Below are 17,732 nucleotides of genomic sequence, written 5' to 3'. Positions count from 1 at the left end.
CATAGATATGTGTTTACTTCTAAAAACAAAGGTACTTGTTTGTTTTATAATATGTTAAACACAATATAAAGCAAAGAAAAAAAATACTGGAGCGATTTGATGAAAAAACGTCAAAAGAAATCCTTTATCTGCAGTGAGAAGACTGCACCGTTTTTATCATCAAATCAATCTGTAGGACCTGAAATACCCCATACCGATCAATACTATGTTGAAATGTAATAAAACATAAAAATGTATGTATTCTTGCAAGAGTTTTATTTAAAAATATATAAATAAATCCACAGGAGGCAGATTTTATTGAAGAACAAACAAACCAGAAGCCGAAGACTTCATGATTTTAAAACCTTTAGAACTGTTCTTTAGTCCGCAATAGCAGTGAACAAAACATTAAAATAACTTTTTAAAAAGCAAATGTTTTTAGTCATTTGCTTTGCTTGTATTTAGTTATTTTGCAGGAAAGTGAAACTCCATCAATTTGCAGGATGATTGTTGGAATCCAACTGCAGCTGTTGGCAAACAGGCCCCCCCACCTGCAGTGTTAAGCACGGTGGAGGAAGGCTGATGATAATGTAACATTTTTCAGATGATGAAGGACGTATATAAAGATAACTCGAGTAAAAAAAATTCAGAGTATTTCTTTGTTCAAATTGTTGTGAATCAGGAGCAGACGAAAAAATGCCGATGGTATTTGTGACGTAGAAAAGCTCCCTGCTCTGCTCCATTCTGATGCATCCACCTGCAGATCTTTGCACGACTGAACAGCTTCAATATTTGCTCGCCGTTTTTGTTGCACCTGCATTGTTAGGTTGGGGGGGGGGGGGTGAGGCGGGTTAAGTTAGCAGGAAAGACTGTAAACAGAGAGCTCTCAGCGAAGAGGAAGGGGAAGCGGGACAAAGTTGCTCCACGCCAACGGTCCCGCCCACAACTCCAGAGGAAACTTTCTAATGAGTTCCTGCCGCTCTGCAGAAACTATGTTCTAGAAAACAACACAGGTTTTTAGATTTTGGCTAAAAGAACAATGACAAATTAAAGCCAAATTAAACCCCAACCCTACCCGCCCACCTAGGCGCCACAGCCGCTCTCTCCATCCACCTTTGACCGGACCTCACTTGCTGAGCTGCCACTAAGCAAATTTATGGCCTCCTTCTGTGTTTGTAAGGCTGTGTGAGTTGCATGTGACTGCATACGGTTAAAAGTGTTAGCATTGCTATCAGCAATGTCTCAGAAAAACAAGTTGCTTAAAATGCTAATAATGCTAACCTGTCCCCAGCCCGGCTGCTTGTGTAGAATGCCCTCTGGATGCTCTGTGCACAGTGGGGTCTGTGTCAGAGACACATTCTCACTAATTTAGTTTCTGTACATGAATTTTAAATAAAACAACTCAGATGCCATTGAAGTGCAGACTTTCAGCTTTTATTCCATGGGTTGAACAAAAAGATTGCATAAAAATGTGAGAAACTAAAGCATTTTTTAAACACCATCCCTTCATTTCATGACCGCTAAACGGTCAGAGCGGTTCTGGGGTAAATGGGACTTTAAGTGAGGATGCTGGCGGGCGCATGCGCAGCAGCCCTCTCCTCCTGACAGTGACCTCAGCCTCCGCAGCGGCTCAGCGCCTGGACCGGACCGGACCGAACCGGGAGCGCCCCACGCCCAGCGATGGCCGCGCTTTTCGGGAGGATTTTCGTGGGCATTTACGTGGAGATCAAGCGAAGTGACGGTACGTGTCCGGACCGGCACGGCACGGCCCGCATCCGGCTGGTTCCGAGCGCAGATAGCGTCCTCGCAGTTTTCGCTAGCAGGAAGGAGGGGGGCAACCCCCCCCGGTTCCCCTCACACAGGACCGAGTCGGACTGAGTCGGAGCTTCCCATCCGACTCGGTCCTGTGGGTCACGCGGACTGGGGCGGGTCCGTCCACCTGCCGGTTCTGCAGCTGCAGCGGGTCTGGGCGGGGTGGCCGAACCGGGCCTCCATCCTCTGACTGGATCGCACCAGGTGGTGGTGGATGGGTGGGGGGTTTGGGGGGGTCTCAGTATGCCCAGCAGCCACGCCCTTCCGGATCATCTCCTGAGGTTCTCCTGCGGTTCTGACCCGGCTTCTCCATCCTCCTGCAGGACGGATCCACCAGGCCATGGTCACCTCCCTGCACGAGGACAACGACAGCGTGACGGTGGAGTGGATCGAGAACGGGGACACCAAAGGGAAGGAGGTACAGCTGCTCCACCTGCAGCAGCAGGCGCCAGTGGGCGGAGCCTGTCTTTATAGCCTTGAAAGTTTTAATACGGCAGATCCAGATCGGTTCGGTTCTGCTCCGAGCAGCTTTCCGCCTTCGGTGGCCGTAGACGCGTAAACCTGATCCTCTGTTGTGTCTTCTTCACGCCAGATCGACCTGGAAAGTGTCTTCGCCCTCAATCCTGATTTAGCTCCCGAGGAGGAGGTCCCACAGAGTCCAGACCCTCCTCTTCCTCCCTCCAGTGCCTCAAAGATCAGCAGAGTCCCAAAGGTCAGGAGCTCCAGCACCTCAGCTGTTACCCAAAGTTTAGCCCACAGCCCCCCCCCCCAGACCTGTTGGTCCACAATCTGCATTCATTGACTGAAAAACTGGACTGAGTGACTCCTCCCCCTTGGCGTCCCCAACAGGAAGTGGCTCCAGGAAGCCAAAATTCCCACAGATCTGATACCTTTAACACTTTCTTGAGTGACAGATTTCGTGGGGCTCGCTGTCAAGGGGTAGGGGGAGTGGCCTTCCAACAAACTCATTCCTGATTGGCCAGACTGGTTGCCATAGAAACATTGACTCAGACCGACTCGGGCCAATCTAGCGACGTCCGTATCGCAAAAAGAAAGGAAAAAAAAAAGAAGGCGACTGACTTTAAATCATGGATGACGTGACACTCGCTCGGTCCAGGTCTCAGAGACAGTCGATGGTTTACGTGTTAAAACGCGTTTCTTCACTATATTTCAATGATTGTTTTAAGTGCTGTGAAGGTCGGACAGACCGTAAACTTTGGCTCTTTTTGCCCCTTCAGTCCAAACGGGCCACTGCCATACCGAAGCCCGAAAGCGCCCCCAGGGAGAACAGAGGTGAGTTGAAACTCTTCTCAGATGAAACAACTTCAGAGGCAGGGGAGGAAGCTCACCTGATGTACAGGAGGTTAGGGTTGAGCGGCTGCTCACCACCAATGGTCCCGCCCACAACTCAGAGGGGAATTTCTAATGAACTCCTGCCGCTCTGCAGAAACTATGTCCATAGGTTCTTAGAATTTGGCTAAAAACAGCATCATCCTAATAAAAGACCACTAGGAACGCTTTGAAAATAGATCCGAGTGGGACATTAAAACATTTCTGTTATAGTTTATGTTTTAATTTGGTTCATGTGCAGTCGTAGTTACCGGAGCCGGTTTAGGTCGTGTTGGTTTGCGCCGCCTTCCGTCCGTGGAACCAGGGTTCGAATCCGGGCTGCTCCCTGTTCCCTTCTCTACTTCTGTCCCGGTCCCAAGCCCGGTTGCTTTGAGAAGGTTGCGTCAGGAAGGGCATCCGGCGTAAAACATTGCCAAGTTTACCATGCGACTTGTTCACTGTGGCGACCCCTGATGGGTAAAAGCCGAAAGAGAAAGAAGAGGATGTGCAGTCGTAGTTAACAGATGATTTATCTAAATTGACTCAATCTGTGAGTTTAAGAAGAAATGTATCTTTGGAAAGGACTAAAAAATAAAAAAAAGTGTGTTTTTCTCAGCTGCAGCAGTTGGAACCACCAGGGCTCGTCCAAGCCAGCACAGCCAGGCCACGGAGCCCCCGCCCCCCTCCATCGCTCCTCCACCTGGAGCCAACCAGCAGCTGCAGTCGCTGCAAAACGGTCAGTCGCAGAACGGTATGCGCATCCAGCCATAGCAGAACAGTGTGCACATGCAGACACAGCAAACAGTATGCGCATGCAGCCACAACAGGACAGTATGCACATGCAGTCACATCAGAACGGTATGCGCATCCAGCCATAGCAGAACAGTATGCACATGCAGTCACAACAAGACAGTATGCGCATGCAGCCACAGCAGAACAGCATATGGATGCAGCTGCAGCAGGAGGATACGTACCCGTGGCTGCAGCAGCTTCTGGTGTGGATGGAGGTCCAGCGTCTGTGCTGCAGCAGTGACCTCATGCTCCCACGCAGCTGTGAGCCGCAGACTCAAAGCCTCTTTCACAGCCTTCGTGCTCCAATTGCAGCTTCCAGCTTGGACCAAAAGCAGCTTAATGATCACAAACCAGCAGTAAAAATGTGAAGCAGCAGCTGGAAGATCAGAAACTGTCTGCAGAGCTGCAGATTCCCTTCCAGAACATTTTAAAATATCTGTTAAAGGCTTCTGTTGACCCCATTGGTGTCGTTTCCTTCTGCACCACTTTGATGATCTTTAAAGTTTGCTTTAATGCATCTCAACTCTTCAGGTTTTTTGTCCCAAAAGCACTTGTGTTTTGTTTAGAGTGATGCAAAGATCACAAAATACTATAAATGATCTCCTCGTGCTTGGGGCAAGAAAAAGCCTTCTTTTCCTCCCGACCCTCACTAACGCGGTTCTGATTCTGCACAGCTCGCAGGAAGTCCAACTGCGTGAAGGAGGTGGAGAAGCTGCAGGAGAAACGAGAGAAGAGACGTCTGCAGCAGCAGGAGCTGAGAGAGAAGAGAGCTCAGGTGAGGAGAAACCCAGAGAGAGGCGGCGTTATTAACCTTACATAAGCATTCAGATCATATTTGACACATTTCTGAGAGTCCTACATCATTAGCATGATCCAAACTTTCCTTCAATAACCGTTGTGTTTAACTTGGTCTGGGGTTTCTGCCCATCATCCGTCCTCTGGGGCTGTGGTCTCCCAACCTTTACAGTTTTTTTTAATAGAACGCTATTATAACACTAAGAACTCAACCCAGATCATCTTTCAGGGGAAAAAGATTAATCCTAATTTGTTTTTTCATAAATCATAATCGATTGTGTATTTTTTTTAACACAGAGGGACTTTTTTGTGTCTTTTAACAAATGTCTGCCTAATTTAGCTTTGCTTTAGGACAATTCATAAATGTCCTTTTTACAAGTTTACACGAATCTGAAACAACTTTATGCGACTGAATCTTCATTCTCTGCACAATGTTTCATGTTGGTTTAAACTTAAACTGCGTGATGAAGATGAAGACGTTAAAATGAATGCTAACAACCGGACGCTAACTTTGGCTGCGACCGACTTTTAAGGTGTGATGGATAAATAAAGCAAAATAAAATGTTGTATTTTCTAAATATAATAATAAATGTAAATCCACTGCGTTTGTGAAACATTCAAAAGTCAGTGGCTGCATGTTTTTTAACATTTTATTCTTTGGTTTTCAGTAGTTTTTTCAACTTAGCGGCCCGAGCAGCAGCTTAAAGTCACGAGACGCGACGAGACGGACGGATGTGGTGAACAGAATCCGGTAGTTTTTCAAAATAAAACTTCCTTCAGGATCAGAAAATAAAACAAAACGGAAATATATAAAGTGAGTGTGAGTGAGGACCACTGCATTCCTGCTTCCATGAAATCTCATTTTTGGCGGGAAACGTTTTGCTAACTTTTTAAAACTTTATGTTTATAGTAACGGATTTATTGTTATTTGTTTTGTTAAAAAGACTATTTGCTGTATTGAAATAATGCAAAATTTGTTGATCAATAATTATTCTTAATGCAGTAATACCGTGTTAAGTTACACTTACCAACCACACGGACGACAATGGGACGTTCCATTTTCACGACGTCCCTTGAGGTGGGCGTACAATCCTGCTCTCCTCTTAGGGGGCAGCTGCTCCTCGCCACGACCCTCCGTGGACCCAAAAACCCAGCAGAACCCGTCCGCATGAACGTGACTCCAAAATCCAGCAGATCCGCTCATTATTTCTTTTTTCTCCTGCAGGAAGTGGATGTAAACTTACCCAACTACGAGATCATGTGCATGATCCGAGACTTCAGAGCCAGTCTGGACTACAGACCTTTGACCTCGAATGACCTGGTGAGTTTCGGCGTGCGGGAACTGAAAGGAGGATAGGACAAAGTTTGGAGGAAGTTCAAGTAAAGGAAAAAGGATCTTCTACTTGAAACGATGTCATTTTTAATGTCTGCCAGTGTTAGATATGAACACAGATCGGCAGCATCGGAGCGGCTGACAAATGAGCTCATCTTCATCGTTTCAGATCGAGGAGCACAGGATATGCGTGTGCGTTCGCGCACGACCCCTAAACAAAAAAGGTAAGAGCAGCTTCTCTGCACGTGAAACAGAGATTCCCTCCAATCACCTGAAGCTTCAGAAGAGTCATCTATGCTGTGCGTCGTCACCAAACAGCAGGGATCCTCACAGATCCTCACATGGAAGATCTACGGTTATCTGACATAAATCTCCGTTAAACTCGGAGAAACGCAAAGATGCATCTGTCAAAAAAAGAAAAAGAGGCTTCATTTGTTTTACATTTGTTTTGTAAAGGCAGCAGTTTGAAATGACAAATTCTGCTTCAGGACGAAGATGTGAAAAAAAAACAAAAAAAAATGTGGAGCTTGATGAAGCTTCACGTAGTTTCAGCCACTTCTGCTGAATGAATTATTGACTGTATACGAGACCTGGACTGAGGGACGTCATCCATAGAAAATGGTTGATTCCAGCTCCAACGCAATGGAGTCAATTCAGTCTCTGAGATACGAACACCGCAATATCTGAACAAAACTTCACAAGCAGGCAGTGATTAGTCGGAATTAGTCTGAATCAATGTTTCTATAGAAACCGAGGCCACTAGGCCCCACCCACTTTTGTTGAGGTGTCTGATTGGTCGGTTGGTCAGGAAAAATGTGAAAAGATTTGGATTATTAAGAACATAAATCGTTATTCCGACCAATAGAATGACCGAGCAGCAGCTATTTGAGGTCTACGGGATTTTGGCTTCCTGTGTGGAATGCCAGGGGGAGGAGTCACTCAGTCCAGTTTTCATATACAGTCAATGGTTTAAATCAGGATCAGCTTAAAGTGAATAGCAAACGAGATTACAAAAAAAAAAAAAAATCACATTTTAAAACAAAAATTTTTTAACTTAGGCATTTACACAAATACCTGAAAGAAATATAGAAAATTTCAATTTTTTTTCTTACTTTAAAATTTTTGTGAAAACTTAGATTAAAGGTCAACGTGGCACCAAGTTTCGGTTCGGTATCCATCCCAGGTAAAAACTAAGTAGTTCATGTCTTAAGACAATGAAAAAAGCTGCTTCACTGAGATCTTCTAGTTGTTTTGTGCGTGTAGAGCTGCTCAGAGAGGCTCCGTGTTCTCTGCTGCCAACTAGTGGTCGGAGGTTGAAGTGGAAAACAAGAATCAGACGCTGCAGGACGCTCAGAAATAATTAGATAAATATTTTCCTGACGGCATTTTATATCGATACAAATATCGCCAAATGAAATGTCGCAATATATCGGTGACACGATTTCTTCATACCCCCTATTTTAAAGTGTGGCTGAAGGGAGGAAGCTAAGATGAAGATGAACAGAAGCTTCTCTCTTCAGAAATCTCAGTGAAGGATCTGGACGTGATCACCATTCCCAGCAAAGACGTGGTCATGGTCCACGAGCCCAAGCAGAAGGTCGACCTGACCCGCTACCTGGAGAACCAGACCTTCCGTTTCGACTACGCCTTCGACGAGAACTCCACCAACGAAATGGTTTACAGGTATCTCCTCCCTCTGCCTCCTTCAGCCGCCGCCCCACAGAGGCGCTGACAGACGCTCTGCTGCAGGTTCACGGCTCAGCCGCTGGTGGAGACCATTTTCGAGAGGGGGATGGCGACCTGCTTCGCGTACGGGCAGACAGGAAGTGGAAAAACTCACGTGAGTGTTGTGCAGTCAGCCCCAGCAGAGGTTGGCGTTTGTGCTTCATGCTGTCCCTCGTCCCCTTCAGACGATGGGAGGAGATTTTTCTGGAAAGAACCAGGACTGCTCCAAAGGCATCTACGCGCTGTCAGGTGAGGTTCTGTTCAGGCGTGTCTTCATTTCTGCTCAACCTGGCTGAAGTCACGCCACTTTCTGCGTCTCTCTCTGCAGCCAGAGACGTCTTCCTCATGCTGAAGAAGCCGGTTTATAAAAAACTGGACCTCCAGGTTTTTGCAACGTTCTTTGAGATCTACAGCGGAAAGGTTGGTGCCTGCCGCTGGTGCGGCTCGTCCCGCTGTGACGCCGTTCGCCCTGCAGACTCTTCCCTTCCGCCTGCAGGTGTTCGACCTGCTCAACCACAAAGCGAAGCTACGCGTCCTGGAGGACGGGAAGCAGCAGGTGCAGGTGGTGGGGCTGCAGGAGAGGGAGGTGAAGTGCACGGAGGACGTCCTCAAACTCATCGAGATGGGAAACAGCTGCAGGTGAAACACGCAGCGGCACGGTGCAGCGGCGCGGTGCAGCGGCGCGGTGCAGCGGCGCGGTGCAGCGGCGCGGTGCAGCGGCGCGGTGCAGCGGCGCGGTGCAGCGGCGCGGTGCAGCGGCGCGGTGCAGCGGCGCTACAACCGCTGTGCTTTACGTCCCCTCCAGGACCTCGGGTCAGACGTCGGCCAACGCCCACTCGTCTCGGAGCCACGCCGTTTTCCAGATCATCCTCCGCCGGCGCGGGAAGATGCACGGGAAGTTTTCCCTCATCGACCTGGCAGGGAACGAGAGGGGGGCCGACACGTCCAGCGCCGACCGGCAGACTCGCCTCGAAGGAGCCGAAATCAACAAGAGCCTGCTGGCGCTGAAGGTCCGTTTCAGGCGGCGGGGTTGGGTTTACCAAACGTCTTCAAACATTCTACAGTCATGTTAAAATTTAAAACCTATTCAAATATATTAGAATGTTTATGTTTCAAATGAGCTTTCTTTTCTTTGCTATTTTTATTTTAGTTATTTTGGCCTTAAAATATGAAGGTCAGAACAATTTTGGCAGAACTACAATCATGTTGGAGGCAAAGGCACAAAAATGACTAGAATTTTCTATTTTTGAACATGTTTATTTTTGCATTTAAGGGAAAACTGTTTAAAAAAAGACTTTCAAACATTTCCCCTCTTGGAAAGTTTGGCCCAAAAACACTTTACTCTTTCTGCAGGAGTGCATCCGAGCCCTGGGCAGAAACAAACCCCACACTCCGTTCAGAGCCAGCAAGTTAACTCAGGTGCTGCGGGACTCGTTCATAGGAGAAAACTCCAGAACGTGTATGGTAAGAACAGAGCGTCGACACCCAAAAAAAAAAGAAACGGCCGCGAAAAGTCTCCGCTGAACAAACTACATCCTCTCAACAGATTGCAACCGTCTCGCCTGGAATGGCGTCCTGTGAAAACACCCTGAACACGCTCAGATACGCCAACAGGTAAAGAGAAGCCATCAAGCCGACACGGTCCATGTAAAAGCTCAGCCAAACGTCGCTGTTTCTCAAACGACCACTAGAGGCTGGTTTTAGATGGGAGCAACTCCATCGAGTCCCAGGTTAAAAAGTCTGTTTTCACACCCAAAATAATTAGAAATATTTAAGTTTCAACCTTTTTAAGACATAATTAGCAGCTGGACAAGAACCGACTTTATATTTTGCGAAAGGACGCGGCCGTCTGTGGGCAAAAAAATACACAAACCCGTATGGGGCAAGTCGTAGACCGATCTATGACCCCCAAGGGCGAAAACATTCATGCACATAATTTTCTACGGACATACTGCAGGCGACAGGTCGTGACGGACTAGGGATGGGCGACATATCGTGTCAGTATCGGTCAGACAATATTTGCATAGTTTGAGTTTATCTGTCAGATATTAATAAATCTACCGCTATTCTTCTGTTTCAGAAACACTTTATTTTTTAAATGTAAACTTGTTCCTAACAGTTTGCAAGCTAATGTTAGCAGTCCCTGTCAGTGATTGGCTGTTTGCAGGTAAATTAGTTATTTTTGATAGAGATAGACATTGTTCCTAATAGATCAATGGGGAGCTTATGGTTTACAGTTATGTCCAATATTCAATAAATGCTTTCAGATATATTTATATGAAGGTTTGAAAGTGATACTTGTTATTATGAGATCCCTTTCATGTATGTTAAGTACAATGTGATTGTCCAGTAAAGTCCAGACAGAGTAAACATTTGTCCACTTAGCTTGAAATCGCCTTTTCTCCTCACCAACACAACGTTTTTCCTCAAAGGAATCTGCTCTGGCTCTCTCTCCGAATCCCGCTCTTATTCCGTTTCTGCTGCCGTCGTCACGCTCCTTTCTTTCGCAGAGGCAGTGACGTAGAAAATGTTGTCTGCCCTCTTGTGGTGAAATGAATACACTGTACCATTAACACCTGGGTGTAATTACCTTTTTCTCCCCTGCAGATGTCACCAGAAACCATGAAACAATATTTTCCCAAGCAATTTACAGCTGGTTTAATAAGCATCAATTAGGATTCTTCCCGCGGGCCACCATTGGCCCCCGGGCCGCACTTTGAGGACTTCTGACATAGACCCCTTTAAGAAGCATCTTCCTCTGTGTGTTTCTGCAGAGTGAAGGAGTTTGGGATAAGCCCCTCCGACATCCCCTTCTCCCAGAGCGGCGGTGGGGGAGGCCGATCCGAGCTCTCTCCGACTTACAAGTACGACCTCAAAGCTGCTTCCTTCAGAGCCAATCCCTGTTTTCTCGTCCTCATCTTGGCCGATTCTGTGCTTTTTTTTTGTTCATTCCACAGAAGTGCGGACCCGTCTTTCATTTTCGGGACGACATCTTCCTCGTTCGGGTCTGTTACTCAATCTTTGCTTCTCTGTTGTCCATCATCATCATTTTTTCGATCAACAGGACTCTCTAATTTAAACCAGGCGACCGATTCTAAATGCATTTTCAAGTTCTGATCAAATGAACCCGATCGTTAAATCCACATCAACTTTTAATAAAAGTCTGCCCAGTGTTATTATGGTCTGTCTCTGGTCGGTGGTCTGGCTTTTACCTGTCATTTTTAACATCTGAAGCTCAGGAGGGTTTGGAATCACAGCGTTCCAGCTCTGTGCATGCAGATCCAGACGGTTGGAGATAATCCAGAAAAGTCAGCCTAAAGAAAAACTGATTTAAAGGAGAAAGCTGAAAAATAGATACTTTTTTCAAACCTCTGGCATGACCCGGATGATTGCAGCGATCTGAAATTACAATCTGTCCGTTGGAGTGTCTCCAGAGCAGCAGGGATGGACGGGTTTTTCCTGCATCCTTTAGCTTTGCACCTCCTCGTACGTTGGCGCTCACACGGCTGATGCGTCTCCATCAGTATGAACGAGCTCTCCATGGATCCTGCGGCGGTGCTGGACTTCCACCAGGGGGGGCACATCACCCAGCTGGAGGTTCTGGAGGCCCAGTGGGGCGTGGGCAGCTCACCGCAGAGAGACGACCTGAAGCTGCTCTGCGAACAGAACGTAAGGCTCACTAGTCCCGTTCGATGAGGAGGAGGAGGAGCTTCGCCAGAGGGGGAACATCAAAACCTCCAAAGATGTCGTTAATGTTTGTAATAGTTTCCTTAAACCTTGTGCTATCTTGTGGGGTCCAGATGACCCCACTGGGGGTCATCTGGCCCCCACAAGATAGCACAAGGTTTAAACAGGTTAAATTGTTTCAGACGGTTTAAAAAACAAATTCAGGTTGGAATTCAGGTTCAACCTCCTTTGTTTCAGGAGGAGGAAGTTTCCCCACAGCTCTTCAACTTCCATGAAGCCGTGTCCCAGCTGGTGGAGATGGAGGAGCAGGTGCTGGAGGACCACAGAGCCGTTTTCCAGGTGCCAAACCTTTAAAACTGGGAAACTTTCATCCGTTTATCCGTGAGAGCGCCCGTGAAAACAGGAGGAACCTTCCTCTACTTCTATCGGCAGAATTGTTGTCGTTCAGACGTAGCAGAGGCTTTTCCTGCGTGAACGCCAGATTCAGCAGAGCGGGAACTCAAACTTCATTATAAAGACATTCACGTTTTTGTGTTTGGATTATTGTCCGGCAAAACAACCCAAAGCGTTCCTTCTCACTTTCGCTGCGTTCACATCGGGCTCGGAAACGCGGGCTCTAGGCTACAAAGTCTATGTAAGTGCGTGTTCGTGATTGTCGTTTTTAAGCCAGTTTTGAACGCACGCTGCAATTTAAACCAGTTAAACTTTGAACAGTCAGGGACTCGGATTGGGTAGCGACGGATGGATGGCATCATTTTTTATTACGGAAGTGCTAATTGCTTAAAAATGGTAGCGGTTTGTGCTCAGCTGGAATTCTATGACACCAAGGTTGTGTCTGAATTCCCGCCCTAACTACTAAAAAGTGCTACTATGTAGTGCTGTGAATTTTAAAAGCAATTCAAACTCCACGCTCACTACTTTTTTTTTTTTTTTTAACAGCGGTTATGACATCATCGATTTGAAGAAGTTAAAATCTAATTGCTACAAGCATTGTGAGACGATTATTTATGAGTCCTCTGTCTTCTAAAGATAAAAACGTTGATGTTAATAAAAAAATTACATTGAAATACATTTTTTTGGTCCGACGCTATGCATTGTGGTCTATATTCGCCGATCTAGTGAGCGTCTATGCACACTGGTTTTTCGCAGAGACTTCTGGGAAATTTCCAGGGCACTGGAATTTGAAATTATAGATTCGGACAGCACTAGAAAATGGCAAACGCTCTATATAGTGCGCTATGTAGGGTTTAGGGTGGGAATTTGGACATAACCCAAGTTTCATACATTGGAATGGAGCTTTGACACCTTGTACCAAACCTATTCCAACCGTCAGTAAATGCCGTAGAGTGTCGGGTAGTGACAGATCCGTGGGAACGCTACGGTATGCTATCAGTCCATTCTTGAACGGACTGATAGCATAACGTAGCGTGGGTCACATGCGCGGTGTGTTCGCAGCTTTGGGTTTCTTTGGAAGAGCTCACAACTTTTGCTTCTTTTTATACTTAAATTAAGTCGCCCAGGTCCTGGAGCTGCAAAAAACGCCTCTTACCATCACACTACCTCCACCGTGTCTGAGTGTTGCTGGGATCTTTTTACTTTTAGTTTGACTCCTGATGTAACAGAACCTTCCTCCTCGGTTTTTATTAGTCTAGACGTTTTGTGGTTCATCCAGATGTATCTTTTTGCTCTACAGTCTTTCTCCTCGAGTTCTCCATGAATCCATTTTTGTCCCGAATTCTCTTTCCGACTGTTGGGTCGTGACATCTGACCTAAACCGAGTCCTATGAGGTCTGGCCTTCTTCCATGACCTTCTGGCTCTTTCATGACTTCTTGGAGGAGCCCTCGCTGAGTCATTTTGGTCATTTGTTCCTTGGAAGATCTCTCACTGTTCCAGGTTCAATTCAATTTTCAATTCAATTTTATTTGTATAGCCCAAAATCATGACAACAGTCGTCTCGATGGGCTTCGAAGTAAAACATGAACTCACAAGGATCATGAATACAAAGAGTTCAATAGGAAAATAGCTTCCCTCTGTGGTTCTCTGGAGTTCTGACAACTTCAAAATGTCTCGGTAACTTTCTCCAGAGAGCTTCCTATGAGGGCGTTTGAAAAAAAGAATGCCGACAATAGCTGATAAACAAAAACAGCATTTTGTTTTTAATGCAGATTATTTTGTAGAATCTTTGGGAAAACGTTTTTTTCAGAGCGCTGCAGCAACAGTTTTGGCTAGAGGTCAGTGTGAAAGAGCTGGATGTCATTGCCTCCAGGAATCCATCCGCTGGCTGGAAGACGAGAAGGTGCTTTTAGAAATGACGGAGGAGGTCGACTACGACGTGGAATCCTACGCCACTCAGCTGGAGCAGATTCTGGATCAGAAGATCGACATTCTAACCGAGTTGAGAGGTAAACTCCGACTGAATGCCGATCAAACGCTAAGCTGACCCAAAATTAGATTCTTTTTAGACTGTCTATAAAAAGAGTGACTCCTCCCTGCTGGCATTCCAACCTCAAAGTATCATCTGGCTCAAAGAAGCCAAAATCCCAGACTTCCTCTTGAAACAATGAGCCGTTACTCATTCTGTTGGTCCGAATAACCATTCTGGCTCTGATACCTTTTTTTTTTAACATGTTCTTGATATTCCTCAAATTTTCATGATATTTTTTACTGTAATTCAAGTTATCAACTGATCAATCAGATCCCTTAATAAAAGTAGGTGGAGCCTGCTGGCCCCCACGTTAAAAACATTCGACAGATTTTGTGTAGCCCACTTTCAAGTTAGTTAGGTTTTCAACAAGCTAACTCCTGATTAGTGACAGCGGTTGCCATGAAAACGACGACTCAGCCCGACTCGGACCAACGTCTGGCTTCAACATGGCAGAGTCTGCATTGCGAAAAAATGGCGACTGGATCGAGTTCATCGGGTTGAAACTGGAAGTGAATCGTTTCTCACCTGGCCCAGTTCTCAGACACAGTCATTGGCGTAGACCAGGTTCTCAGGGGCCTCAACCCTCCCTGGTTTCCAGCTGCACTTCTTGATGCTGACCCTAAATCAGGTGTGTTCAGTCAATCAGGATGTGGAATCATTTGAGTCAGCCAATCAGCAGCAAGCCGGTCACAGAGGACTGGAGAACCGTGGCTCCTGAAGGCCACGGTTGGACAAACTCTTCAATAGATATTTACCTTTATGTAACGTGTAGTGCCAAACTACAAAGAACCAAATCTAATTCCAGTCAATTTGTAGCTCAGTTAAATTCAATGTACTGTTTTGTTTAGTATAAGAAAGTGTTTATAGACTTTTTGATTTAAACTAAATAAAGGAGAGACTGACATGAATGCATTCATCATTAATAGTGTTGCCTCGCTCTATCGTGGTTCACCTTTTGCAATTCTTGCCGTCACATATTCGTATTTCAGTGTATGTTTTGGTCTTTAAACTGCGTCCTAATTGGCTGTTGACCATTGTCGATAAATGTGTCTCCCGTACAGAAAACGTTCAGTTTACTAAATCTACAAAAATCCTCAATAGCGATCAGATCCTGTTTTTAATTATGTAAACCTGGACATATTTTTTTTTGAACGTTCAAAGTTTAAATGAGAGGTAAAGAGTGTGAAAATGTTCTGAGAAAAGTGGATTAAGTGTGGTGAGGAGTTCTACTTTGCAGTTTTGACCTGCTTATTTTAAGAACGTAACGTGGAACAGTTTTTGCCGACTAAAACTGCTTAGTACGGAGCCCGGGATCTGACACGGGTAAAATAAATAAATAAAGCGTTCCCACAAAATAATATTTCGTTCCCACGGACTAATTAATGCGTGGGAACGGAATAATATTCTGATGTACATTTATCCTGTTGTCTTTGAATGCACCACAGTAACAGGGACACGTTGATTGGTCGAGATACATTATGAAATATGTGTGATGCATGATGGGATACTTAGCATGTAGCCTCCAGATGTTAAGCGACTGCTAACGAGTATGTTAATAAAAGACAAGTCCTGAATATTATTATTCCAATTCGACCCTAAACCACAAAATCCGCTGGCTGTCCGTCTACCGGCCAGCCAGCTGCCAGAATGCCGGCATGAATGCCGGACATAGCTCGAGCGAGCTCTGTTCGGAGAATCGCTGCGGTATGGGGAAGCAGCAAGCCTGGGCATTCTAAATATTATAATATTTGTCTCATTTTATCTTGTTTTTATTTTTCTCCTCTTAAACAAATGTGGGTCACAGAGACATGGAAGTAGTGGCGGAAAACGGCTTTTGTGGGAGCGTACCGGGATATGAATGAACGCAGACATGGCGACATGATTACCGATACTTTTGTAGAGCTTTTCAAAAAAATAAATCTGATCTCTAAACATCCTCCGTTTCTTCCATGCAATGTAATGAGACACACACAGACAAAAATGTGAATGTATCTGCTGTAAATCCAAGTATCGCTAACATCCGTGTTTATGAATGACTAACCACGTGAATAATTATTTTGTTCACACGAATTAATTATTTCGAGAGAACAAAATATTATTTCGTGGGAATGAAATATTTATTATTTTATTTATGTCAGTTCCCGGGCTCAGTAGCTTTGAAGGGAAATGGGTCCATGAAGTTACGGAAGTGCTTCCTCAGGAAATATGATGTCATTTATTTTTTTAAGTAAAGTCGTAACAAATATGAACATTTTACAAAGATTATTTACGAATCCACTGTGTTTTGATGATGGAAACAGGGTTTATTAAAACGGATTAAAACGGATTTATTAAAAAAAAATCATTTACATTCCGGTACATTTTTTCCAAATGACAAATCGTTCAAATGCAATGCATTGTGGTCTATATGCAACGATCTACTGAGCATCAGTGCACACGGGTTTTCCGCAGAGACTTGTGGGAAATTTCCACTGGAATTGTAGAGTTGGACATCCCGACAAAATGGCGAACGCCCCAGACAGTGCACCAAGTAGTGAGTGAATTGGGAAGACATGTTGAAGGAAGTTCACCTCCTAGCGAGGTTCCTGAAAGCGGATTTTCTCTTTTCCAGATAAAGTCAAATCTTTCCGCTGCACGCTCCAGGAAGAGGAACAAGCCAGCAAACAGATAACGCCCAAAAGGCCGCGGGCGCTATAGAAGAGGCCAGGTTTCCTGATTCGGCTGCATTCAAAGCTGCTGGGATTTTACAACTTCACTGTCCGTCCGCTTGATTTCCCATCATCACCCTGTGATACCAAAGAGCCGACCGACCTCCGTCGCTCTTTCCATCCCGCATCTACATGGTTTTGCGTGTTCAGTCACAAGTGCTTCAAAACAAAAAGGAAATGTAAAAAAACAAAAACTTTAAATGAATTTTTTTAAAAGGATTCCTTCATTTTCACTGGTTTTATAAACAGTTGTTGCAGTTATGTGCAATATTCAGAGGACTTTTTCCTACTCTTTGCTAGGGAGGTAAAGGTCCTGTGGAGTGTCCAGAACAGAAAAAAAAGTCTTTTTGTGTTGATAGTGAACAAATAAAGTTTGATGAGGTATCCAAGCAACATTCATGAAAATGTTTTACATCTGCCAAATAAAGAAAGAATACTTAGTGTGGTGGTTGTTGTTTCTCCTTTGAGGATGTCCACATGTGGCATTTCAGGGGGCGGGGTCACCCTGATGTCAAACAAAAAGGTCAGATTAATTCATAAAAACAAGAATTAAATGTAAAGTGACTCCATATCTCCATAATGCTGTAAATTATTTTTTAAATACATTTTAAAAATGTTATGAACACTAAATATTAAAAAATAAAATCAAAATCAGAGAAAAGACTTAAATGGTTAATCGGATTAAAGTGAAACAGTTTCAGGAATGAAGGTAGAGGACCTTAACTGTGAATTCTGACCCCTTATTTTTCTGAACTGCTTTGATTTAGCTGAATCAAAAGAAAAATGCAAAAATATCTTGTTTACAAAATAATCCTTTGCTCCTGTTCTGATTATTTAGGAAACAATAAATGTAAAGACATTTTAACCATACATACATTTTATTCTATAAGGAGAAAACAGTGGACAACATAAGTGCTTTATTGTAAAGTATGGAGCTTAAGCAATTCCAGTTTGACAGACGACATGCAACAGATGGTTTATTATTTGCTAAGTGAGCTTGGAACTTTCATGCAGATGACTTAACGAACAGTATCAAGTTATTTCAAAGGTTTGTAAAATAGTCCAGATTGAAAAATACGCTTCACGAAGTGCTATAAAATGTTTAGCAGTTGCCTGTTGTAAAGATCCAACAGAGACCTACAGAGC

General features: G+C 44.7%; 2 protein-coding genes across 4 annotated transcripts in view; one reads left to right on the top strand and one right to left on the bottom strand.

The window, feature by feature from the left end:
* The first annotated feature begins 1,544 nt into the window (after window positions 1–1,544).
* Window positions 1,545–16,759, top strand: LOC101170528 (kinesin-like protein KIF2A). 3 transcript variants are annotated; one of them, XM_023960367.1, is made up of 22 exons: window positions 1,547–1,720; window positions 2,115–2,209; window positions 2,384–2,503; window positions 3,030–3,084; window positions 3,737–3,871; window positions 4,587–4,687; window positions 5,933–6,028; window positions 6,210–6,264; window positions 7,561–7,723; window positions 7,790–7,880; window positions 7,951–8,014; window positions 8,094–8,185; window positions 8,262–8,404; window positions 8,571–8,775; window positions 9,119–9,229; window positions 9,312–9,379; window positions 10,540–10,629; window positions 10,723–10,770; window positions 11,290–11,434; window positions 11,690–11,791; window positions 13,720–13,855; window positions 16,490–16,759. In XM_023960367.1, exons 1-22 carry the CDS (start codon window positions 1,660–1,662, stop codon window positions 16,573–16,575), a joined length of 2,262 nt encoding a protein of 753 aa, XP_023816135.1. In that variant the 5' UTR covers window positions 1,547–1,659; the 3' UTR covers window positions 16,576–16,759. The 3 variants fall into 3 exon arrangements, 2 of the variants coding, with proteins under 2 accessions (XP_023816135.1, XP_023816137.1); XM_023960369.1 differs by having other exon boundaries at window positions 1,548–1,720; window positions 3,737–3,856; XR_002874237.1 differs by lacking the exons at window positions 13,720–13,855; window positions 16,490–16,759 and having other exon boundaries at window positions 1,545–1,720; window positions 11,290–11,519.
* Window positions 16,653–17,732, bottom strand: part of LOC101165160 (membrane-associated phosphatidylinositol transfer protein 2) — a 75,239-nt gene continuing 74,159 nt past the window's right edge. The window contains exon 27 of the mRNA XM_023960364.1: window positions 16,653–17,091. Coding sequence (XP_023816132.1) covers window positions 17,074–17,091 — 18 coding nt within the window. The 3' untranslated portion in view covers window positions 16,653–17,073. The remainder of the gene's footprint in view (window positions 17,092–17,732) is intronic.

This window comes from Oryzias latipes, chromosome 12, assembly GCF_002234675.1.
Source record: "Oryzias latipes chromosome 12, ASM223467v1".
Taxonomy (NCBI): domain Eukaryota; kingdom Metazoa; phylum Chordata; class Actinopteri; order Beloniformes; family Adrianichthyidae; genus Oryzias; species Oryzias latipes.
Note: the sequence above shows the minus strand (reverse complement) of the source record. Positions and strands in the feature narration are given on the sequence as shown.